Source organism: Bufo gargarizans, chromosome 3 (assembly GCF_014858855.1).
Source record: "Bufo gargarizans isolate SCDJY-AF-19 chromosome 3, ASM1485885v1, whole genome shotgun sequence".
In the NCBI taxonomy this organism is placed as follows: Eukaryota; Metazoa; Chordata; class Amphibia; order Anura; family Bufonidae; genus Bufo; species Bufo gargarizans.
Window position 1 is genome coordinate 123432079 of NC_058082.1, and position 26419 is coordinate 123458497.

At 44.8% G+C, this 26419-nt stretch overlaps 1 protein-coding gene across 1 annotated transcript in view; it reads left to right on the forward strand.

Moving 5' to 3' along the window:
• The first annotated feature begins 17177 nt into the window (after positions 1-17177).
• Positions 17178-26419, forward strand: part of GDF11 (growth differentiation factor 11) — a 158484-nt gene continuing 149242 nt past the window's right edge. The window contains exon 1 of the mRNA XM_044286639.1: positions 17178-17806. Coding sequence (XP_044142574.1) covers positions 17407-17806 — 400 coding nt within the window. The 5' untranslated portion in view covers positions 17178-17406. The remainder of the gene's footprint in view (positions 17807-26419) is intronic.

Below are 26419 nucleotides of genomic sequence, written 5' to 3' on the forward strand. Positions count from 1 at the left end.
TGGCCAAAAGATGCAGATGTAACCCCTCCACCCACACAGACACATAACAAAAAGCTAAAGGTAAATGATTGATGTCCTGTGCTAAAAAGCTCCTTTAGACAAAAGCTTACGCAATGAAAAGGTTTACATATTTATAGCCAAAGAAGAAATATCACAAAAAAAATGCACCAATGAACTATGTGCTTCACATGATAAATGAATGAAACATTGCTATAGCAGTTCTTTCTGTTTAACAGAATATTGTGTAATAATAATGATACGTCTTAAATGATTTTATTATAATAACTCTCATTTTTCCCTTTGGGTAGCAACACTTTAGTTCTTGGGATATCATTACTGTAGTTATTAGCGTGTTGTGAAGGATTTGGTTTATGATTTCATCTATGCTATAATTTGACCCAGCTTTTGTTTTCAGGTCTTGAAATTGTAATAGAGTAACTCAGCTATTTAGTGAATATACATCATTCCAATTTGTCATAATACAATTACTAAATATTGATTCATGCAATACTTACCTGTTTTTTAAATTTGGGCACAAAAATAAAAAATGCTATTTATTTTAAAACTGATCGATTCTGCTTAGATACCAATATACTTGAAAACGCAGCTATTTTTCAATGTATTGAATGCCGATTAAAGCACAGTTCAGATGGCATTGTCTATACAATATATATTCATGAAACTTGGTCACCCTTTGACTGACAGATAACAGCTGAGCCATGATTGAGGTCAGTGGAGTCAAGATAAAATAAATCATCAATACAATAGTTTTCAGAGGCGGAGGACTGTATGGCGTTGTACTCTGTTGTATGGTACGTTTGCATTTGATCAGTGCTGATGACACTACATGACGTTTATTATTGTTGCACCATCTGTACATGATTGTCTTAACTTGTGGGTCAAGATGCTCAGGTCTTGCTGTTGGGGTACAGCCACTCATTCAGGATTTTGTATGCCTTTTTTGAAGCCAAAATCAGGAGTTAATCATACAAGTACAGTATTATGGACAGATGCTACTTTTCCTCTTTTTATGATCCAGTCTTGTTTTCAGCTTCAAAAACTGCATTAAAAAAACCCTGAATGAGTGGTTGTAGCATTAAATTGTATTGGATTATTTTTTTATAACATGGACACATAGTGATATTACCCGAGAATTAATCCCAGGTTTTCTGACTGGCATGTGTTTCATTTGAAGGTGTTTTTCCATCTTAGGGTACTTTTACATGGACCAATGATCTGCCAGATTATCAGGGAAGAGCATTTGTATAAACTCTCGTTCCCAATTATCCGCCAGTGTAAAAGGTGGCAGCAATCACCCTATAAAGGAGCAAATGGTGTTAAGGCAGCATCCTGTGCAGCAGGTCGTGGTGTATAAACAATAATCTCCTGCATAGGAACAATGATTTTCTATTAGGGGCAAGCAAACGCTGCATCAATCACTTGTCCCTATACAGTGGATGTGATTGCTGTACATAAATGCAGCCCTCATCTCCGCTGATTATGACAGTGATCGGGGGCATCTGCACTTGGCAGATCGTTGGTCTGTGTAAATAGACCCTTAGTAAGTAAGCAATGTCTTATTGCTAGGTTATGCCATCACTGACTGATCGATGGGATCCCACTACCTGGACCACCATGATGCTTACATGAAAAGAACACAGTGGCTCCTGGATGTTCTCTTAACCACCATTCACTTTAAATGAGCTATGTGGCAGTTCCCTGCACACAAAGTGGCTGGAACATCACTGTGCAGGAAATATGCCAAAGGGATCGACTCCCCTTTATTTCACAAATTGCCACTATGCCATAACGTTATACGAGGGAATGCCATATTAAACCCCTGTGGGGACTCCCTCTGGTAGACAGGATTAGCGGATGCAGCATAGAGGCAACAACAAGTTCTTTGGATTAAACAGCTCAGTGTTTTATTCACACTTTAGGCAAGTGACAAAACAAGCAGTCATATTCAAACAAAAAGTCACCTTTCAGTGTTGGTGGTAATTCACACCATGCAGCAATTCTGCCTCAAAGAGTCCTTGCTGATAACAGCACCAACCTGTTTTCACGCCAAACAGGTAACAAGGCTTCATCCAGACACAAGGCTCCCAGATCTCAACACAGAGACATGGCTTCTGAGCCCAGCTGCCTATTTAAGGACAGCCAGGTACTGCCAAAACCCGGATCTGCATTTAAAATCCGGTCCGGTATTTGTCCTCACCTGGCTGTAAATCAGCCCAGCAGCACCTGTGTTCCACCGAAAACTTTTGTAGGGAGAGAAACCATCGGGTGACCCGGGTATTTCTGTCCTTGGCCTGGCAGAATTTTCTCTCCAATAAATAATAGCAGAGAGATTCTAGTGCCCACTTAATAGCCAGGCACTCCCCACTATACTATATTGGGTCTTGGCTGAAGTGAGCTTAAGGTTGAGAAAGACAATGCCATGTTCCTCCCCGTTGACTTCCTGAGACAGTACAGCACCAAGGTCTACTTCGGAGGCATCGTCTGGACTATAAACTCTCTTTTGAAGTTGGGCGTCACCAAAACCGAGGGCCTCTTCCGCCCAATCATCCCAGCAAACCATCATTGACTTGTGTCCCTTCAAGAGCCCTGTCAATGGTGTGGCTAGAGTAGCAAAGTGGGGAACAAACCTCATATAATAGCCCACTATTCTCAGGAATTACTTTATTTGCCTAGTGGTGAAAGGTATATCGTCCAGGTAAGCCGAAGCCTACCGACGATGTGGACGAAGCACACTGTCCATTAGTCGCTGAAAAGTGGCGGGGGCGCAATGCAGACAAAAGGGTAAGACCTTATATTGATACAGCCCCTCAGGGGTGATGAAAGCAGCTTTCTCTTTGGCAGCCTCCGTTAAGGGCACCTGCCAGTACCCTTTCTTGAGGTCCAAAACTGAAAAATATCTGGCTTGTCCTAACCTCTCGATGAGCTCATCCACCCGGGGCATGGGATATGCATCGAATTTGGAAACCTCGTTAAGTTTTCGAAAGTCGTTACAAAACCGCAATGTCCCGTCCGGCTTGGGTATCAATATTATAGGACTGGTCCACTCACTTTTTGACTCCTCAATGACGTCTAGCTGCAACATTAGCTGCACCTCCTCCGATATGGCTTGTTGCCGAGCCTCGGCACCTGATATAGTTTTAATCAGACTTTTGCCTGAGGCTCAGTGACAATGTCATGCTGGATTATGGAAGTGCATCCAGGGAGGTCCGAGAACACATCCGTGTTCCGACTAACGAACTCCCTGGCCTCCTGAGTTTGTTTAGAAGAGAGGCTGCCAGCAGTTTTTATTGTGGCAGCCGCCTCTCTTGTATCAGACAGAGGGGCCGGTAACTCTTCTCCTAGAAAACCCGGCTTTGGGCTGTCTTCTGTACAGGTTTCCCTATCTTTCCACGGTTGTACCTTGTAGTTTACATCTCCAATTTTCTCGAGTACCTCCTAGGGCCCCTGCCACCTAGCCAGGAACTTACTGTCCACGGTCAGCACCAGAACCAAAACCCAATCACCTGGGTTAAAGATCCGCACCTGAGCCTGCCGATTATAGACCCAACTCTGGGCTCACTGAGCTGCCTCCATATGCTCCCTAACAAGAGGCAACACTGTCTCTATCCGATCTTGTATCTGGGTAACGTACTCAATGACACTTTTATGTGGAGTGGGTGGTTGGTTGTTCCCACGCCTCTTTGGTCAAGTCCAAGAGACCGTGAGGGTGTCTGCCATATAGCAGTTCGAAGGGCGAGAACCCAGTAGAGGCCTGGGGTACCTCTCGCACTGCGAACATGAGGTAGGGCAGAAGTAGGTCCTAGTCCTTCTCATCTTTAGACACTACCTTTCTCAACATATTTTTATTAATGTTTCGTTAAACCGTTCTACCAGACCGTCTGTTTGCGGACGTCCGTAGTTGTTTTATGTGCAGCAACTTACAGAGTTCCCCTTATCACCTTGGACATAAAAGGGGTCACTTGGTCTATCAGAACCTCTTTAGGTATTCCTACTCGGGAAAACATCTCCATTAACTCCTTAGCTATGAGTTTGGCCGAGGTATGTTGCAGTGGCACCGCCTCCGGGTACCAAGAGGCATAGTCTAGAATGACTAAGATGTGTTGATGCCCTCTGGAGGACTTTGGTACTGGGCCTATAAGGTCCATAGCTATTCGGTCAAACGGTAATTCGATAATCGGGAGATGTACTAGGGGACTACGAAAAAGGGGCTGGGGGCTAGTTATCTGGCAGGTCGGGCAAGACTTACAAAACTCTTCCACTTCTTTGAATATTCTGGGCCAGTAAAACCGCTGTAGAATACGATCCTGAGTTTTCTGAAGCCCCAGGTGACCCCCGAGAATGTGTTGGTGGGCTAGATCTAACACAAGCTTCTGATAAGCCTTGGAGACCACCAACTGTTCAATAAGCTCACCCTGTAGTTTGTTTACCCGATACAACATATTTTGATGAACCACAAAATGGGGAAACACTGACCCTGCCCCAGGTTGTTGTGGTTCACCATCTACTATTAACACATTTTCTCAGGCGCGGGATAGGGGTGGGTGGTACCAAAATTATCCCCGGAGACATTGAGGTCTGCCAATTCAGGATCCGGCGGCAAGTCCTCCACTTCTCCCACCATCACACTTCGCAGGGTTGTCTACCCCTCTTCCACCGAAGTGGTGGTCACCAATACTGCTCGCTCTGGTCTCCCCCCTGAGCCAGACCACTCTGCTAGGATTACCCCTGTCTCATGGGTATCAGTCACTATCATAGCAGGCCACAGTGCCGGGAAGCCCAGGAAGTCTTTCCCTATTATGAGTTCATAATGTAGATTTGTGGTGACAGCCACTTTGTGGGTCCATCTACCAGCCACCGTGGTTAGAGACATCAGCGCGGTGGGGTAGTCTTTTAAGTCTCCGTGGATGCACATCACCCCGACTTTCCGGCCAGTATACTCAGTGGATCGCACCAGGGTAGCTGTCACGCCCTGCCCTGGCTGCACATGCCTGACTTCTCTGTTTGTTTTGGTTTTGGTTTGAGCTGGATCCACCTTCCCTCACTGGGTTTGATTGTTAGGCCTCTTTCACACTTGCGTTGTCCGGATCCGGCGTGTACTCCACTTGCCGGAATTACATGCCGGATCCGGAAAAACTGCAAGTGAACTGAAAGCATTTGAAGACGGATCCGTCTTCAAAATGCTTTCAGTGTTACTATGGCATCCAGGACGCTATTAAAGTCCTGGTTGCCATAGTAGTAGTGGGGAGCGGGGGAGCGGTATACTTACAGTCCGTGCTGCTCCCGGGGCGCTCCAGAATGACGTCAGAGCGCCCCATGCACATGGATGACGTGCCATGCGATCACGTGATCCATGCGCTTGGGGCGCCCTGACGTCACTCTGGAGCGCCCCGGGAGCCGCACGGACTGTAAGTATACTGCTCCCCACTACACTTTACCATGGCTGCCAGGACTTTAGCGTCCCGGCAGCCATGGTAACCATTCAGAAAAAGCTAAATGTCGGATCCGGCAATGCGCCGAAACGACGTTTAGCTTAAGGCCGGATCCGGATCAATGCCTTTCAATGGGCATTCATTCCGGATCCGGCCTTGCGGCAAGTCTTCAGAATTTTTGCCCGGAGCAAAAAGCGCAGCATGCTGCGGTATTTTCTCCGGCCAAAAAACGTTCCGGTCCGGAACTGAAGACATCCTGATGCATCCTGAACGGATTTATCTCCATTCAGAATGCATTAGGATAAAACTGATCAGGATTCTTCCGGCATAGAGCCCCGGCGACGGAACTCTATGCCGGAAGAAAAGAACGCAGGTGTGAAAGAGCCCTAAGTGAGGCTATTTATCCCTCCTATTTATCCCTCCTTTCCCCAGTGGCCTGTGCGGGTTATAGTTCTTTCCTGTGAGCTCTGGATGTGTGGTGGATCGTCTGCTCCAGCTCTGCTCTAGATAATTCCTCTCTGTTATTTCCTATTGTGTCTTTTATCTAGGCCTCTAGGGAGACGCTTGCTTCCTCCGGGTTTGAAGAAGCAGGTTGCCTCTTCCCTTTTCCTTACAGCTTATGGTTTGCCCAGTGTGTATAGGTTTAGGCAAGAGGGCATGTGCATATCCACCATTAGGGTATGCACATGGGCACAGCAGTTTAGGGAAAACTTTTAGGGATCGCTAGGAGGTGACCCTTTTCTCCGTAGCTTTTGGGCCTAGTCATTTGTTCTGTTTGTTTTCCTGTGTTTGGTTATCCGTCCAGCAGAGCCTCCGTTGGAGTGTCTCCCACTTCCACCTGGCACAAGTGATCTAGAGACTCTGGGGTACCTGTTGCACACAGCCTCCTGGCATACAGCAACTGACGGTAGCCATAGTTAGTGTCCATGGGCTCAATTCGATGGGGACAGTCAGCCCTTACATGGCCAGGCTCCTGACACTGCCAGCAGACGATCGGAGCCAGGTCCGTCATGGCTACATCCCGGGCGGGTTTTATCGGCTCAAATCCCCGGGCCTGGGGTGGAGATTTCCGGGGTTTGCCGATCCCCCTCCCGACAGAACCCTCCTTTAGATTCTTGGTACCTTCATAGCGTTCCACCAGGTCCACCATCTCAAGGGACATTGCCAGGAGACACCTGACCGATCCAGTGCTGGAGAGGGTATGGCAAAACCCTCCAAAACATATCGGCTAATAGTCTATCCAGCATGGCCGGGGGACTCAGCACATCAGGCTGTAGCCACTTTTGCAAGAGGTGGAGTAAGTCATAATACTGGGTCCTCGCAGGCTCAGCCGGCTTAAACCCCCACTGATGTACCCGCTGGGCCTGGACCAACACATTCACCCCCAGTCTTGCCAAAATCTCACCCTTTACTTTTTGGTAGTCGGCCGCTTGATCGTCCGGCAAGTCGAAATACACCCACTGGGAATCTGATGCCAGGAATGGAGCGACGACCTCAGCCCACTGGTCACGGGGTAGCTTTTCCCTGATGGCCACTTTCTCGTACATCGCCAGGTAGGTTTCGATGTAGTCTGTGGGGTTCATCTTAGGAATCGCGGCACGGACTGCTTTCTGGGCATCATGGATGCTCAGGGTTGCTCCTGCTGTCTGCAAAGCCATCACGTGTTGTAGCAGCAACTGGTTAGTCTCCTGCTGCTGGTTATTAGCCTCGCGTTGCTGCAGCTTTGTCTAAGCCTCCATGAGGGCCTTCACAACAGCCTCCATGTTTTGTGGGGCACTGGTTGTAATACAGCTGGTTGAATGTACATCATACAACCGTGCCTTAAAAATGCAGAAACCAAAAATATCGGCGTTCACGCCAGCCTCACTGCTCTTGCCCGCATCCTCCACAAATTGTGGGCACTCGGTCTGGTAGACAGGATTAGCGGACGCAGTATAGAGGCAACAACAAGTTCTTTGGATCAAACAGTTCAGTGTTTTATTCACACTTTAGGCAAGTGACAAAACAAGCAGTCATATTCAAACAGACACCTTGCGGTGTTGGTGGTAATTCACACCATGCGGCAATTCTGCCTCAAAGAGTCCTTGCTGATAACAGCACCAAACTGTTTTCACACCAAACAGGTAGCAAGCCTTCATACAGACACAAGGCTCCCAGATCTTAACACAGAGACATGGCTTCTGAGCCCAGCTGCCTATTTACGGACAGCCAGGTGCTGCCAAAACCCGGACCGGCATTTAAAATCTGGTCCGGTATTTGACCTCACCTGGCTGTAAATCAGCCCAGCAGCACATGCTGGGAGGAAAATATCTGTTTTCCCAGACCAAACCTCTCACTGTGTCACACCCCCCTAAAGCAAAATCCCGTTGTACATAGTATGCTATGTAAGTTATTGGAATATCTATTGCTTATCATTGATCTTGATTGTTCATGTTGCCAGCATTATTGACAACAAGGTAGGTACATGTAAAACCTTCTTATAGCAACAATGCCTGCCAGGAGGAAATGCTTCTTTCCAGCGGTAAGGTTTGTAAATATGGAAATATCTATCATGACAAACAGTCAGAGCCCTAAAGGGGCTGTATGGGCTACAGGTATTGATGAACTATCCTTAGGATAGATCATGAATATCAGATTGGTTGAGGTTCAACTAACCCCACTGATCAGCTGTTTAAAGAGACTGCAGAGCTTGTGCAAGTGCTGGGTCCTCATCAATGTTTACCTGCACCGTGTGTCCATAGTAGCGGTGGTGCAGTGTAATTACAGCTGTTTGTCCCAAGTGAATGGAAGAGGAAGCTGTAATTACACTGCACCACCACTACAAAGGAGATGGCTTGCAGTTAATTCATGAAGAGGATGCCCCTTAATCGGTTGATCAGTGAGGGTGCTTGTAGTCAGGCCCCGAACAATATTCTATTGACCTATCTTGAGGACAGGTCAATATCATGAAACCTAAATTTAACCTGTAATTAGAAAAATATTGATAATTCTATAAAAATATTCAAATATCATAAGTAGTAAGGACTGTTTTCAAGGCACTGATCTAGGTCCATGGGAAATCACCATTTAAGGCCTGTTTCACACTGGCGTTACTAGTTCTGGCAGGCTGTTTTGGCAGCGAAACAGCCTGCTGGATCCATAATTACTGTGTAAATCCATGCGCTGCCTGAAGTCCGCCCAGCCCCATTCACTATAATGGGGACCGGTAGAGAATTGGCCGCAGCACAGCAAATATGCCAGAAATAGTAACGCCAGTGTAAAACACACCTTATCTACAAGTATTAGTGTCCTAATTAGATCGGTGGCTCATACATTTCAGACCCTTAATTCTAGAAAAAAAATGGGTGAATATCATTTTAATCCATTGCCATGTCCTAGTCCTAAATCTAATTTTACGCAAAATAATATTAATAAAAATAAATCTACCGTTTTGCTTTAGGGAATACCCCCTTGGTCCAGAGTTAAGGGGAGGGGGGGCTGGAAAGCAAACTAGGCAATAGCCCAGGTTCTCATTTCCAAAAGGACTCCTGCCAGTGACGTATCTTTAGTGGAAGCAGACTACGCAGGTACAATCTAAGGCTCCTCCACTTTCTTTTGCGGCTGGTTCTCTCTGTTCTAGCCATTACAATTGAGTCTGCAGTAGCTAGAGCGGTAAGCACTTGGCACAGGAGGTGCTTTAGGCAGAGGATACTGTATTTAGTCACTTACTGTGTTGCTTTTTTACTTTGTTTCCGCATTTGTATAGGTAGGTATTATAATGAGGACGAGCATTTGCAGAGGGCTATTTGTATGTTACCACTATTGGGGCATGGAGAAAACTTTGGAACTAGCGGCATAGGTAGCAGTATGAGGGGCATTATTACTGTACGGGACATGAATTATTGTGTAGAGAACACAAATGTTAATTTTTAGAAACTCTCATAGCAGTGAAAATGCTTGCATATACATTATGCTCTCCTTTGCTCAGGGTGCCCAGTTCTGGAGATAGTCACATGTCCCAAATCTGGGACCCGCACCTATCTGAAATTGATGGCATTCCTAGTGTTTGCCATGAGTGTCTGAGATGGTAATAACCCTTTATGTATGGAAAATGCTACTTGTGTCTACGGATGTAAATAGCTATGAAAATCACTATTTATTTGCACATTTTAAAGCAGCCTTTTCTGTAATATACAAGTTTAAGGACAGCAAAACATTATACCATTTCATTATCTCATATCAATCCTGATAACATTTATCTCCTAACAAATGAGGAAATGTTGCACAGGGAAGTGCAACATTTCCTCATTTGTCTTCTTGATTTTATATCAGTTTTCAACTTTAAAATCCAAACGTCAATGTATTCTATGAACTCAGATGTCACTTACAGACTCCCTCCCCCCTTCCCCCATAGACAAGGGGAAATCTTTTGTCAGACAAACACACAAAGTGAATATATGAAAAAATATAAGCAAAAATACCTCTTTCTCCACTTATTAGGCTCCTTTCCTCTCAACTCCTTGCTCCTAAACAATCTCTGCTAAATCCATTATTAGGAGCCTAGATGGACTGTAAACTAACTAAAGGATCAGATTTCATGCTGCCATATATGTCTATGGAGCAGGAGATAAGCTGCTACAGGAAGAAAGAGACATTCTCCTCTGGTAACATATATTACAAAGTTTGTTATATTTACCTATTCAGGAAATCAAGGAGGCTGTTAGATTCCTCCACGTTCAGCCAAACAGCCTCCTTGATTTCTCTTGATTCAGTGTTGATAGGGTTAATGACCACTTCCCTTTTCTCAGCTGTTGCTCAGTGGTCATCACTTCTACCCTTTATAGTCTCACCCCACCCTTCTGACTATGCAGTTGATAGCTTCATTTGGGTTTGGCTGAGCTGGTGTGAGATCCTCTCTGGTGTTCCTGTTCTTCCATCTCTACAGAAATTAAGTGTTGCGTTTGTTTGTATTTGTTATATTCCCCGTTGTTGTATCTGGGCCTGAGACAGAGACTTCCATTCATCAATCTGGGGAGGAATGGGTTGTCTCTGGTCCTATACTTATTTCAGGGCCTTATAGGGAAATCAGGGCCTAGGCATCCTGCTTATGACTATTCCTACCTTCAAGGTCTATTCATATTGAAAGGGAGTCAGGGCCCGTATTAGGGTTGTCTAGAAGGTGACCTGTTTCTTCCCTAGTTTCCAGGCCCAGTTACTGTTCCCCTTCCCTCCTGTGTTCAGTGTGGAGTTTCCGTTCCCCCCCACACTGATCGTGACATTATGAACCGCCACAAAAAACGCCATTTCGTTCAGGTCAGTGTAGCTATGGATCCTATGTCTGTACTGGTCGAACAGCTGCAGGGACTGTCTTTGGAGGTAGCTGACCTCTGTGCAACAGTCTTACAGATTCAGAGACCACAGGCGGCTGGTTCCGATGGTTGGTACCAGGACTGCCCTGAACCTAAGGTTGCTCTCCCGGACAGATTTTCTGAGGGTAGTGACAATTTCATTCGGTTCAGGGAATCATATAAATTGAACTTTAAGCTGTTTCCATACTCTTCTGGGGATGAGTGTCAACGTGTGGGTCTGATCATTTCTTTGCTTAAGGATGATGCACAATCTTAGGCTTTTTCCCTGCCCACCGGATCACTGTCCCTTCAGTCGGTAGATGATGGTTTACGGCAGGGAGAACGCTCCGCGGAGATATATTGCTCTAAATTTAGGAGATGGGCTACGGAGTAGAATGATCCTGCTCTTCGTAGCCAGTTCTGTCAGGGTCTATCTGGGAGACGCGTTGGCCTTTCATGAAAAACCTGAGTCATTGGAAGCAGCCATGTCCCTTGCTGTATGTCTGGATAGACGCCTGAGGAGGAGATCTAAGGGTCCTCATCCTCAGGACGTACTGTCAAATAAGGTGGCGGCTTCCTTTGACACTTATGGTAAAGAGACACCTGTGGTTACACCTTGGGGGGAGCTACTCCTGGGACTGCTGGTAAGTGCTCTGGTCATATAAAGGGAGTCTGTTTTTATTGTGGAAAGAAGGGACATTTCATGAATATTTGTCCGTACATTCAGCGTCAAGGTGTAAACAAAAAAATAAAAATAAAGCTTAATCCTCAAATTACTATTAGTGGTGTGGGTGGGCAGCAAGGAAACTTACTTTTGTCATTTACTGGTACTACCCAATTTATCCTCTCTGCCGAGGTGGCGCTAAAGTCCAAAACTGTGGAAATCGAGGTATTTATCGACAGTGGGGTTGGGGTTAACCTGATTGATGGACAGTTTGCTCGTACTCATGGGCAGTGATGGCCAGTTCGCAGTGTTTGCCTTCATCGGGCTGTTCTCTGAACTGCCTGCTCCCAGTGACCGCATGTGTTTCAGAGCAGCTTGCGGCGCAGGCACAGGTAAGGACTTACCTCTGCATCTCTGGGCTTGGGAATAAAGATGGCAGATCGCATGTGTTCGTCGGGGAACACTGCGAACTGGCCATCACTGCTCATGGGTTGACTACTAGTGCACTAGAGAGAAGCATTTCTGTCTTTGTAATTGATTCTGCACCTCTTACCCAAAAATGTCTGTCGCAGGTGGTAATTTACAGCCATTTAAGAGTGGCTAATTTCCATCAGGAATCTGTCTCGTGTTATATGTTGGAGGGTCTGCCTGCTCCGATGGTTTTGGGCATACCATGGTTAAGCAAACATAACCCTACCATCGACTGGCAAGCGAGACAGATTCTCAATTGGAGTGATTTTTGCATGGACAACTTAATGAGTCTTTCTCTGTGGTCACCATTAAAACTGTACCCTCATTCATTTCCAAATTTTCGGATGTGTTTTCCAGAGAGTAGTAACCAGGAGTTACCCCCGCATCGGGAGTATGATTGTCCCGTCAATCTTATTCCTGGAGCTAAACTGCCCAAATCTTGGTTGTATAATCTTTCGGAGCCCGAAAGAAAGGCTATGCGAGAGTATATCAGCGAGAGCTTGGCGAAACGTCATATCAGACCATCCAAATCCCCAGTGGCTGCTGGGTTGTTCTTTGTAAAAAAAAAGATGGTACCCTTAGACCATGTCTGGACTTCCGTGTGCTCAACCGTATTTGCGTCCGTGATCCTTACCCCCTTCCTTTGATTCCGAATTTGTTTAGTCAGATTGTTGGTGCCAAGGTGTTCTCTAAATTGGATCTGAGGGGGGCATATAATCTGGTAAGGATCAGGGAGGGGAATGAGTGGAAGACCTGCATTTAATACCCCTGAGGGTCATTTTGAAAACCTTATCATGCCCTTTGGGTTAAACAACGCTCCAGCGGTTTTTCAACACTTTATCAATGACATCTTTCATCATCTGGTGGGGAGATTTGTTGTTGTATATCTAGATGACATACTAATTTATTCTCCAGACATGGAGACTCATAAGGATCATGTGAGAAAGGTGTTACAGATCCTAAGAGAGAATAAATTGTATGCGAAGATGGAAAAATGTGTTTTTGCTGTTCAGGAAGTGCAATTCCTGGGTTACCTGCTCTCACCCTCAGGTTTTCGTATAGATCGCGAGAAAGTCTATGCAGTGTTGGACTGGGTTCGACCCGAAAATCTTAATGTGCTTATGCGGTTTTTGGGATTCACCAACCACTACCGTAAATTCATCTTGAACTATTCAACTGTGGTTAAACCTTTAACAGACATGACTAAGAAGGGGGTCGATTTCTCTGTTTGGTCTGAGGTGGCATTACAGGCCTTTTCTTCTGTGAGGGAATGTTTTGCTTCAGCCCCTATTCTGGTGCAACCGGACGTGTCTCAGCCATTCATTGTAGAGGTTGACGCATCCGAGGGAGGGGTGGGAGCAGTTTGGTCGCATGGTCCTTCACCTAGTAAATGGCGCCCATGTGCTTTTTTCTCTAAAAAAATGTTTGACTGCTGAAAGAAATGATGACATGGGTAATAGGGAATTGCTGGCCATTAAGTTGGCTTTTGAAGAATGGCACCATGTTAATGCTATTCGTCTGGTGAAGGCCTTTCACAGAGCCGATCCTAATGAGGTCAGTCCTGGGATACCGGAGTTCACCCATAGAAGGGGGGGTACTGTCACGGCCCTACAGGTGACTGATGTCAGGAAATCAAGGAGATTGGCTGAGCGTGGAGGAATCTAACAGCCTCCTTGATTTCTCTTGATTCAGTGTTGATAGGGTTAATGACCACTTCCCTTTTCTCAGCTGTTTCTCAGTGGTCATCACGTCTACCCTTTATAGTCTCACCCCACCCTTCTGACTATGCGGTTGATAGCTTCATTTGAGTTTGGCTGAGCTGGAGTGAGATACTCTCTGGTGTTCCTGTTCTTCCATCTCTACAGAAGTTGTGTCGCGTTTGTTTCTATTTGTTATATTCCCTGTTGTTGTATCTGGGCCTGAGACAGAGACTTCCATTCGTCCATCTGGGAAGGAATGGGTTGTCTCTGTCCCTTTACTTATTCCAGGGCATTATAGGGAAATCAGGGCCTAGGTATACTGCTTATGGATATTCCTACCTTCAATGTCTATTCATATTGATAGCCAGGGCCCAGATTAGGGTTATCTAGTCTAGGAGGTGACTTGTTTCTTCCCTAGTTTCCAGGCCCAGTTACTGTTCCCCTTCCCTCCTGTGTTCAGTGTGGAGTTTCCCCCCCACACTGATCGTGACAGGTATTCTTTAACTTTCTGACAGTTTCAGCTCTGATTGCGGTGACCCCCAGAGTGCAACCTGTTCTGCTGCACCCATTATGACCCTAAATATATCTTCCTACTGTTTATTAGATTCCATGCAAGGCTACATGCACACGACGGTGAAAAAAAAAGTCTGTTAAAAATGAACATTTTTAATGGACGTTTATTTCACTGACGCCTTTCTGAGAAACAGACGTTAAAAATGGACCCATTCAATTGTATGGGGACAGTTTGTAAGTGAAAAACGGACAAGATAGAACATGTTCTATTTTTTTACGTCCGTTTTTCACTGACAGTCAAAAAAACTGCCGTGTGAATAACCCTATAGACTACCATTGGTCTTAAAACAGACGTGTGATGGTCGTTAAAAAAATGTACATTACATGTGCATGTAGCCTTAAGGTCTGGTTGAATCCTTTTCAGGGCTCATAATAACTATAACAACATGAGGGGGTGTTCTGTAATGAGCTGTTAGAGATCAAGAGGCTCATATGCGTTTCTTTAACAGAGGCCCTTAACTGTTTGTGTCCAGTTGTGCCTAGAAAAATGGGGCCATGGCGCCTTTAGCACTTTTTCACTGCACAATCACTATTCAACACAACCCTATTCAAGTGTATATTTCATTGCAGTACCTGCAGACTGTTGGGTTGGAGAGGCAGTAAGTTATTGCATATCCTAGCGATAGGCATTAATGTATTTATTTTCCTTGCATTCCTTGGTAAGCTGCAAGGAGGCCACGGCTTTCACCGGGGCACCACAGCCTCTTCAGACAGCTGATTGATAGGACTGTTTGAAGTCAGACCCTCAATGATCACATACACTCAGAAAACCCCTTTAATGGTATGTCATTAGTGTTTATGGTGGAAGACATCTTTAAGGTGACCATGGATAGTAAGATGTATTCTGAACAGAATGGTCATTTTTAAACCAAATATGTGCACAGATTTGTTGCTACAATTGTAACAAGTTTTCCATAATTGTTTAACCATTGCATTGCCTTGGCCAATTGTTTAAAGTCTAGATTGTACAGAAATAACTACAAGGGACAAAGCATATCTTTTATTCAGGGCTGATAAACCATAGATGCACCAAAGTGGCCATTCATATTATACTAACTCGGGGGATGGGCTAACCATCTAATGTGTGTTGGGGTGTCTTGACTTCCACCCAATGGCAAATGTCAGGGGGAATATGTTGGATTTAAATATCCACAAACCTTTGTTTTTGAGGGAGAGAAGCTGCTGTTCGAGGTGCCTGGCAATGGCTTATGCATGCTCGGCCACAGGTGTATGGCCACAGTGAACCTCCCATTATTAGTCAAATCAAATTATTTGTTGACATTTATATATCTAAATTAATAGGATTTATGGACAGCAGCACCTTGTGACAGTTTCATGGTCAAGGTAAGAAAGTTAGTGGCTATAGTGGCCTTGGATCCAATTTAATAAAGGGGTTTCCTGGACACATTGTATAGCAGCCGTGCTTGTTACTGCAGCTCAATCCTATGGACTAGAATGGGACTCAGCTGCACAAAGGCCATGTAATGGATGGAATTTACGTCACAGGCTGAAGAAGAGGCCACATAGCTTGTCCAACCACTGTGGCCCCTTCCAATAGTTGAGTGGTGTGGGTGCTGGCAATTTCGATCAGCGCAGATCAGGCTGTGGTGCACCACCAACGAGGCCAGTTGAGGCGATCACCTCAAGCAGCACCAGGTAGGGACAAGAGGGGGGCAGCAGAAGGGCCATGGGCAATGAGAGCTTTTATTGTGGCAAAGAGGTTAGGTTAAGAAATTGGCATGGGGGGGGGGGGGGTGCCGTTTCAGTTTTTGCCTCAGGCAGCAGAAAGGCTAGGTGCAACCCTGCGATCAGGTATTGATGACCTATCTTTAATATATATCAAGAATATACATCATATTTAATTCAGTCCCGAACAACCCTTTTAACTGTTTGGTTTTCTGTTTAGGTGTCCTTCAACTTACATACAGTGAAGAGAAAACGAATTAAAAGAATTGCCCAACACAAAGTGATTGATAAGTGTGGCAGACCCTCATTACTCAGGGCAGTTTGGCTATATATATATATATATATATATATATATACATATATATACAGTATATATAGAGAGAGAGATAAGGAGAGGGAGAGTAGATGCAATGTACAGTATTACACCACAAGACTGTGACTGTCTGGGTGCCATGAAACATTTTCTTTCAACCTGGCATTCCATCTAACACCACACACTCCGAAACCACACATCCTATGAAACGGTGCTTGATATATAAAGATTAGATTGTAAGCCTCACTGGCCTCACAGAATTTTGATGCACATTATGTCTATGTTACATAATAAGATTCACAATGTATTATGTAGTGTTGATTATTATTAGTCTAGAGTATTATATAGCGTTGAAGAGTATTATAATTATTAGAATAGAGTATTATATAGTGTGGCGTACCCGGAGCAGTTGCCATTCGCCTGACAGTGTCAACAGTCATTTTAAAATAAGTAAAACCTTGTAATATATATATATATATATATATATATATATATGATATAGATAGATTATTGATAGATAGACAGATATAAAACAGGGTGCCTGCATACTATGTTACAATTACAAAACTGGTTCCTTCTTGTGTGATGTGACCCTATAGTCCTATTTGCTGTAGACATATTGGTTGTTCAGTAGTAGGTATAAAACATACAGAATAAAGCAGATCTAAATGTGTCAGTTACCTGTGCCTTAGGATAACTCTCCAAATCAGTGATTTTAAGTGGCTCCTCCTGACAAATGCCCTACAGTCTATATATATATATATGGCAGGATCCCAGGAGCTGCCCTGCACTTGCCTTTAGCTACAGGTTCTGCATGCCATAAAGCAGCAATTAAGGGGGTGTGTTCCCTGTTCCAGAGGTGGATGAGGAGGGAGCACAGGAGTGCTGGAATAAGAGGGCTTTGTGTCTTTAAGATGTGTCACAGCCCCCTTCCCTGTACCAAGTCACAAGCACTGAATCCAGAGGAGTCACTTTGCTCCTGTTCTCTTCCTCTCCTCTCTCTCTCTCCCTGTTTTACTTTGTTGACAGCCCTGCTAGGGGCCTTTTGTTACCTCTCTAGCCAATGAAAGCATTTTACGACAGAGAACAGTTGGGATATAAAAAGAAGGAGTCCCTGTGCCTAGTACATGATCTGTGGTTGCCTACCCCTCCCCTATAAAGACCTGCACAAGGCAGCTGTCCTCTCTGCACCAGCAGCAGTCCTCAGCCTGGGCACCCAGCTATGCTGTCTCAGCGCTACCCACTCTTCTTCTGCATGCTGGTCCTGTCCCTGGAGTTTTCCAAGAGTGGAGGAGAGTCTCTGATGGAGAAAGGAGCCCTGCAGGTGGAGACCTCACTGGGAGAAAGTGAGGAACAGGAGTGCCCGGTGTGTATGTGGAGGAAGCACAGCAAGGAGATGAGGCTGGAGAGCATCAAGTCCCAGATCCTCAGCAAACTCAGGCTAAAGGAAGCCCCCAACATCACCCGGGAGGTGGTCAACCAGCTGCTGCCCAAGGCTCCCCCTCTCCAGCAGATCCTGGACCAGCACGAGTTTCAGGGAGACTCCTTCCAGCATAATGCTTTCGTGGAAGAGGATGAGTATCATGCCACCACGGAGACTGTCATCAGCATGGCACAGGAAAGTAAGTGCACCCCTCCTCTCTATGCCACTGCTCGGTGGTGCACCAGTCACTGCTTGTCAGGGCACTCACACGTGTTTTGTACCCACGTGTGACAGCTCACCCATTGATCATCATGGCAGGCACTGCCTGCATAATAGGGGTTAAATGGCAATTTCATGCCATCACCTGGATGTATGCATAGGTTTAGGAGTGTCATGATGCCCCCAGCTTGTATGTTCCTGCCCTGCTTTCATGGCTTTTCCTTGGTGCCAGATCCAGCCTTAGCCAGCATATAATGTGATGCAGTGAGCTGGAGACTGTAGGAAGGCTGCCAGGGAGCTCCTCTGCAGATTAAAGTACTAGGTGCCTCCTAGAATTGCTGGGCTAACAAGTTTTTAGTTTTTTAAGTCAAGTTCCTGAAGTAACTGGTAAGTTCTTCAGGTGAACATAGGACCTTCCATGGAGATGATCACCTGAGCGCACGCTACCTGCCTGAGGTTGGGGCAGCGCTCTAGGATTTTCCCTATAATCTGACAGCCATCTGCTCATCTGTCTTTAAAGGTACCCATACACATTAGTCTCAAGTTGATCAAAATGGACGATTTCAACCAAAATGAACGTTCGTCGGCTGAAATATAACAACGAATGACCGTTTTAGCAGACCGATGACAGACCATCGCTGTCTGAAGTTGGCCACATTCAGTATTTTGATCCGATAGTCGGACAGAACATCTTTCATTTAAAGAAAGACCGTTTGTGGAGGAAAGATCTTTTTTTTTTTAAACAATATTCTCAGAAAGGTTTTTCGTCCATCGCCCAGTTTCACTGAAAACGTACGGCCAGTTTGAACAGCTATAATGGCCAATATGGACTCAGATGTGTCTGGGTAATGATCGTTCAACCATCAGCCTACTTCTGTCTAATGTGTATGGGCCACCTTTAATCACTTCTAGTGACTGCCTTCATCTGGTGATAATCACTGCCATAGTCAGTAATTGACCTGATAAAAATTGGTGTCCTAAAACAGGCACTGTTGTGGAGGTCATTATGTAGAAATGAATGACACCCCCCCCCAGTTAGAGGAACTATGTGTTGTGTGAACCCCACTATAGAGAGGCTTGAGACATGGCTGCAGAGTGCAATGGTAAGCAGGTAACGATTTTCCGTCATTCAGACCAGCCTAATGATGTATTACATTGAGAAGGTACTTTGATTTGGATATCGATTGATCATCTAGTTGTAAATTGTGACATGAATTTGGCGTGAGCGATATTTTCTATGAGCACATTGAATGCACTGGATGTAGGATTGATCAAAGACTATTTGGGCACCTATAAAGGAAGATCATTACATCTGACGCCTGTTACCTATATTTGCCATTACTTATCACTTCAGATGTATTATTTCTTGTGCTGTTTTGATTATTGCAACATCTATAGCAGAATTCCCACTTGTACCTATAGGAACACGAATGGCTCTGCAGTAGCGGTTTATTTTTGGGTTATTTTCTCCATGCCATTTACTGTTAGGCTTTGTTCACACACATAGCTTTGCAGAGTTTGCTTCTTTCAGGGTAAGTTCACATGTGACATTAGCTGTGGATTTTCTATTGTGGGTTTTCATGCAGCGTTGTACAGCACCAGAAAAGTGAAGGAGTCTTTAACAATTCTCATCCACGCGTGGCAGGAAAAAACCTGCAGCAGAAACTGACCTGTGGTGCGGAGTTTAAATCTGCCGCGTGCCAATTCATACAGCGGATTTCATCGCGGATTTCACCTTTTCCAATGCAAAGAATAAAATCTGCGTCTAAAATACAGATGCGTGTTGTGTGCCTTCTGCATTTTATTTGCAGACCCATTGTTTTCAATGGGCCCATGGCCCGCATTTAGCGGACATAGCCTGTCTTTGGCAGAACAGACATATGCAATGCGGAAAGCACACCAATGATCTCTGTGCTTTCTGCATCTTTGTGTCCGTTCCTGCAAAAAGATAGAACATGTCCTATATTTCTCTGGAAAATGCGGACCATGGACCCGTTGCAGTGAATGGGCCCACAAAAAATGCAGATGCAACATGGACTACATCCATATTTTGTGTGCGCCCTGTGACCGTGCTGCGGGCCGCAATGCACAAACACTGACTGTGGTGCAGCCGCAGCAGATCGCGGACCCGTTTACTTTGATGGGTCCGCGATCCGCCCGTTCCGCAAAAAGATGTTCTATCTTTTTGCGGAACGGAAGTATAGGACGAAGCCCCATGGAAGCACTCCGTAGTGCTTCTGTAGGTGTCCGTTCCGTGCTTCCGTTCCACACCATTCCGCATCTCCGGATTTGCGGACCCATTAAAGTGAATGGGTCCGCATCCGTGATGCGGAATGCACACGGAACGGTGCCCATGTATTGCGGATCCGCAAATGCGGTCTGCAATACGGCAATGTGACCCGTACGGTTGTGTGCAGGAGGCCTTCGATGAAACCACGGTCGCCAGATCTTACTTTAAAGTCTTTAGTGAAATATAAATGAGCTACATAAAAAGTGTTTTGGTTTCTGATTTTCAAAAAGCAGCATGCTCTGGATATGGCGTTCTTTTCTGACATTTTCCTCTTAAAGGAAAAATGTATGTTTTAAATTTTACAAAAACACTTGTAAAAAAAATTGCTATAAAGACGCTTCAAATGCACGGATCTTATCCAGAAAATGTCTAAAAACGCTGCAAAACAAGTGTGTGTGAAGGAGGCCTAACTTACTGTAGTTTTTGTTAGGGCTCATGTACACGACCGCGTGCTGTGCGGGCCCGTGCTGCGGACCAAAAATTGCAGTCCGCAATGCACAGGCAGCAACCGTGGGGGAGCCGCATGCTGATCGCAGACCCATTCACTTAAATGGGGTCTGCAATCCGCATCCGACGGTCCGCACCGCAAAAAAGTAGTGCATGTACTACTTTTTTGCGGTGCGGAGTCATGGACAGAAAACCCACGGAAGCCCTCCGTAGTGCTTCCTTGGGCTTCCGATCTGGGCCTGCGTTCTGCATCTCCGTGATTGCGGACCCATTCAAGTGAATGGGTCCGCGATCTGTTGTGCGGGGTGCACGCGGCCGATGCCAGTGTATTGTGGACCCCCTGTATGCGGCCCGCCATACGGCCATGTGCATGAGCCCTTAGTCTTACACTTCCCTAAGTGTTTTCTTCTGAAAGCCCCATTGCTAAAAGTCAGTGACCGATAAAGCACCCAACAGTGTGATATGTGAAAAGGGGTCACCTGACCTGGTCCGCCAAATTGACAGATAGACATGACAAGTCCTTTACCTGAATGCTAGTGTTCAACAAGTGATATGGTTTGTACATAGCAGCTGGGGTCATTCAGCCGCCAATGCTCCTGGTTCCTAGCTGAATACTGCTGTGTCATGGTTTCCAGCCTATGAACGTTATTGGGGGCAATGGACAAAGGCTCTTTGCCTATTTTATGGAATATAAAAGTAGCACATTTTTGCCCATTCATCATTTTGTACAAAAATGTTCCAACTTTTTGTCTTTCTTCGCTGTTCTTCGCTGCTATAAAAATTGGACACAAATTAACATAGGATGGGGCCGCCGCAGCCCAAGACATTAAGTAACTGGTGTCAATTATAATTTATATCTACTCTAGCTCCTGGCCATTGTGGATCTCAGTTTCTGACTCACGGACATGACAGATGCAACAAATTTATTAAGGGGCCTGCACTTCTTAATAAACTGGTCGCACCTTACGCCAACGGGCATTTTACTAAGGCTACATGCACACGACCGTATGTGTTTTGCAGTCCCCAAATTGCAGATCTGCAAAAAAAACTAATGACATCTGTATGCCATCTGTTTTTTTTTTGCGGATCCATTGTAACAATGCCTAAAACGGACAAGAATAGGACTATTTTTTTTGCGGGGCTACGGAAAGGACATACTGATGCGGACTGCACACAGTGTGCTGTCCGCATATTTTTCATTGAAATGAATGGGTCCGCATCGTATCCACAAAAAAAAAAAAAACGGACACGGAAACAAACAGCATTCGTGGGCATGTAGCCTAAGGCTGGTGTGTGAAATACAGATGCACATGCAGATGTATTGCAAAAAGCCATCTACTTGAAACATTAATATCTATCTATCTGTCTATCCATATCTAATCTATCTATCCATCTATGAATTTACGTAACGATTTGTATTAGATTTTTTTGGGATTCCTCCCACCTTCTCAACTATTTCTATCAGATTTCCAGCGCCTTTCCTTTTTTCATCCTTTTCCCTGGTTATCCCTTCTGCTAATTCCTTGCTGTTATCCCCTTTTATTTTCGCTCTGGTTTTGCTTTCTCCTTGGCTCATTCTCTCTAGTCTTTTGTTATCCTCAGGTCACTTCTGTTGGTTTTTCCTTTTTACCATGTGCAGTAATAACAAAGCCTGGCTGTGGTTACCCCCATGGGGTCCTTGTGCTGTCCTTTTCTTTGGTTTTGGGAGGAGATGGACAGATCCATTTGGCAGTGTTAAAGGAATGTGACTGGAAGCATTTCTAATCCCCAGTGTCTATTCCAACTCATGCTAAAAACCTTATAACGTCCCTACATCTATTGCCTCTTCGTTGTTCATGTTTGAGTAGGGACCCAATAGTCATTTTACCTGTACTCTAGTTTTTTATGCTTTGAATGGTTAATTCATTGGGCAGACTCTTTTCCGAACATTGTTTAAAGGGGGTTTCCAGGGGAATACTTAAAAATGGATAACAAATAATTATTACTCACCTTACCGATCCCCTGCCACCGCCATTCCCATGCTGCTCCGGTCCCCCATGCTCTCTATGGCTTGGATAGCCTGCTCAGGCAACCACTGTCTGAAGTAGGTCCTTAGTACAGTTAGTTATTGGCTGAGAGGACGGTCCGCACCATTTCCTGTGTGTTGAGCCCGGGACCAGGAGGTGGCGATCAGCGGGGACTGGAGCAGTATCTGAATGGCAGTGGTAGGGCATCAGTCAGGTTAGTGATGACTATTTTCGACTTTTGATATCTTCTGCTCCATTTGCATTCCCCTGGAAACCCCTTTAGTTTACACTAAAAGCGGTTATCCCATGAAAAATATTCTACAGTTTTAAAAACAGCACCTGGATCTGAATAGTTTTGCAATTGCATAGCATTAAAAATGTATTATAGTTACAGAGTTAGTAAATGAAATCTATTTGTATAGCGCCACCTGCTGTTTGCTCTTTTTCTAAAAGACTGATGCACATGCTCAGTTCCTCTTTTAACTGCCACCAGCTGCAGCAGAAAGGAAACACTCCTGTGAAAGGAAACACCCTCTTAGTCTACTTTCACACCAGCGTTTTGGCTTTCCGTTTGTAAGATGCGTTCAGGGCTCTCACAAGCGGTCCAAAACGGATCAGTTTTATCCTAATGCATTCTGAATGGAAAAGGATCCGCGTGTTATTAGGAAAAGACATGGCTGCACTCATCCAGGCAAGCACCGCTCCTGTACATGCTTTGTGGCTGATGTTAAAGCCAAGTTCCATTGAAGTAAAAGAGCGCGAGCTACAATACCGCTGTGGACTGGTGGGCACTATTTTTGGACAAAAGCAGCCATGTTTTTGTAATCCTCTACATGCCCTTTAAGGTGTTAAAAGTAAATAAAAAAATAAATTTTCTGTTCTGCTACACATTTTCATGGCATGTTTTATTATTATCATATTATATACATTTTTATAATACAGAACATAATTTATGATACAGATTTACAGTTTATTTGAGGATATTCCAACAATACAGCTGCAATACATGAGTGTTTGTCATTGGCAGCATGGTGATTCTTGTAGAATTATAAAATACGATTACCTAAGACCCAAAGTCCGTGGCCAAGGCTATTGCAATTGTGAAAATATAATTGTTACATAATGCTTTGTGTCAGACTTCTATTAAGTCCTATAGAAGTTATTGCCTGTGTTTTTTGTGATACTTTTCCGTTGTGCTTCATCATATATGCACGTTCTGGTAGTTGAAGAATGGTAGAATCCAAGCGGGGAATGTATTACGACAAGTATTTCATACACGCCAGTCTTAATAACAAACCGCAGTGCTCCAAAATGATTAAGAGGTAATAATTGGGGTGCATTTTTGTTCCGTGCTTTGAAAATGAACTCTATGCCAGCAGGGGGGCCGACGGAGACTTTGGGTATAACGTGCACCAGTTTTCTGGTTCACATATAGGTAAATGTGGGCCAGAAAGTAGACAAGGTGGTCCCGGGGGTTTCATCTGTGGATCTCCAGTGCCCTACCCATTTTTGTGTGAAAGAGGTGAGGGCGTAGAAACGCAAAATGCTAATTTTGATGCAAAATAATGTTTATGCCAAAATTTGGGATTTTAGCATGAGAGAAAACCCCTATGTCTATTAATAAAGGCCGTGATCTGGATTCAATGATATTACAGGTGATTTCCTGCCAAAAATGGCACAAAATATATTTCACCTATAATGTTTGTATAGGTTGCATTTAAAGGGGGTTTCCCAAAAACAACATACACAGGATAGGTGATAAATATAGGATCACTGGAAAGGGGGGTTTTAACCACTGGGACCATCATCAGTCACAAGAGCAGGGGGTTCTAAGTGTCATGTGTGATCAGAGTGGTGGTGTGCATGTGTCACCACCACTCCATTCACTTCTATGGGACTTCCAGAGATAGCGGAGCTCTGTACTCAGCCATCCCATAGAGGTGAATGGAGCATTGATCAATCACGTGAACCACACCTGTATTTACAATGGGGACTCCTCTTCTCTTGAACGTTGGGGGTCCAAGCCGTGTGACCATCAGCAAACATACAGTTGTCACCTACATTGCAAACAGGTGCTAAATATTGTTTATAGGGAAAAAAAAAACTTTACCTACTGCTTTTATTCTGTTTAGGGCAGCAATAATCTCAATGAGACAGGCGCACGATGATCAATAAGGTATCAAAAAGAAAAAATATGTGACTTTTTTCTTATGTAAACCTACACTAGTTTACTATATAACAGGGATCAGCAACCTTTGGCACTCCAGCTGTTGTGAAACTACAACTCTCAGCATGCTCCTTTCACTTCTGTGGGAGTTCAGAGACTAGCCAAGCAAGTGTGCATGATGGGAGATGTAGTTTCGCAACACCTGGAGTGCCAGCGGTTGCCGACCCCTGCTATATAACAAGGGTGGCCACAGCGTGTCTTGGTAGCTACATGTGGTTTGCAGGACACTTTCATCCAGCTCTTAAAGTGAACCTGTCAGTGCGGTTATGCCATTGAAACTACCCACAGTACCCGTTTCAGGTCGTTATGGTTCTCTGGAAGCGGGAATCAGGGGACAGTAGGAAAACCCAAAAATAGTGATCTGGACTACTCATGCAGTAATGCAGATAATAGTCCAGAATCGTGGTGACAGACAGTGATGGCCAGTTCGCAGTGTTCGCCAGCCAACACATGCGGGCTGCCATCTTAACTCACAAGTCCGGCGATGCACAGGTAAGCCCTTACCTGTACCTGCGAGCCGGTCTGAAACAAATGCGGTCACCGGGAGCAGGCAGTTCCGAGAACAGCCCGATGAAGGCCCCCGGCGGCTGTTCTCGGAACTGCCTGCTCCCGCTGACCACATTTGTTTCAGACCAGCTTGCGGCACAGGCACAGGTAAGGGCTTTCCTGTGCATCGCCGCACTTGTGAGTTAAGATGGCAGCCCGCATGTGTTCGCGGGCAAACAATGCGAACTGGCCATCACTGGTGACAGATGCCCTTTAAGATTTGACAACAGGGAGATTCCTAAAAACACAAACCTCTTGCTACCCACTTGCTATTAGGCTATGGTAAGGTGCCTTGCTATGGACATATGAATCGAGTTGTTCTATACAATCTAAACATTCACCTGTTCTTTCTCTATTGAATGCACTTGATGACAGTGCTGACAGATTGGAGCCCAGCAATAAAGCTGCATCACTCATAAAGAATTTATTTCCAGCATAAACCCTGTCCTTTGTGATGTTTCAACCCAACAGTTTCATTAGACCTTTTCATCATGTGGAATCTGTGCGCTCTGCCATAACCTTGTGCAGGAATGAGGCGATCACATAACTTTCTTTAATATCTTTTGTGCTTCAATAGGCTTTATGCAATTCTGTAAATCATTACTCAATCTCTGCGAATGGAAAATGAACTCATTCAGTGCTATGCACGAATACCTTTGTAGGCATAGTAACAAGTTTCAAGGATAATTCCTGAAAATGGCACTTATGATATCACAATGCCCATGAGCCACCATTCTCTTAATTTTTATCTTAATTGGTATCTATCCCTAGTGTGCAAAAAAGTGTGTCCTCTGTCTTACATAAAATATATTGAATGAAAGGCCATATCCATTGTGATGCCCAATGTGAACTTAAAAGATGAATAGGTTAAGATGCTGGGTAAAGAGCACTTGTCAGCCCTCAGAACATCTGTAACGTTAGTAAATACTCATGGAATAATTTTGGATTAACTTTTCTTAGAGCTACATTGTACAATTCTTAGGCTTTTCTTCTAGAAATGTAGGAATCAATTGACAGTCACCAATTGGTTCTATCTCTATACTCAGTGCTGCCAGTGTTGGACTGTGCGGAGACGTA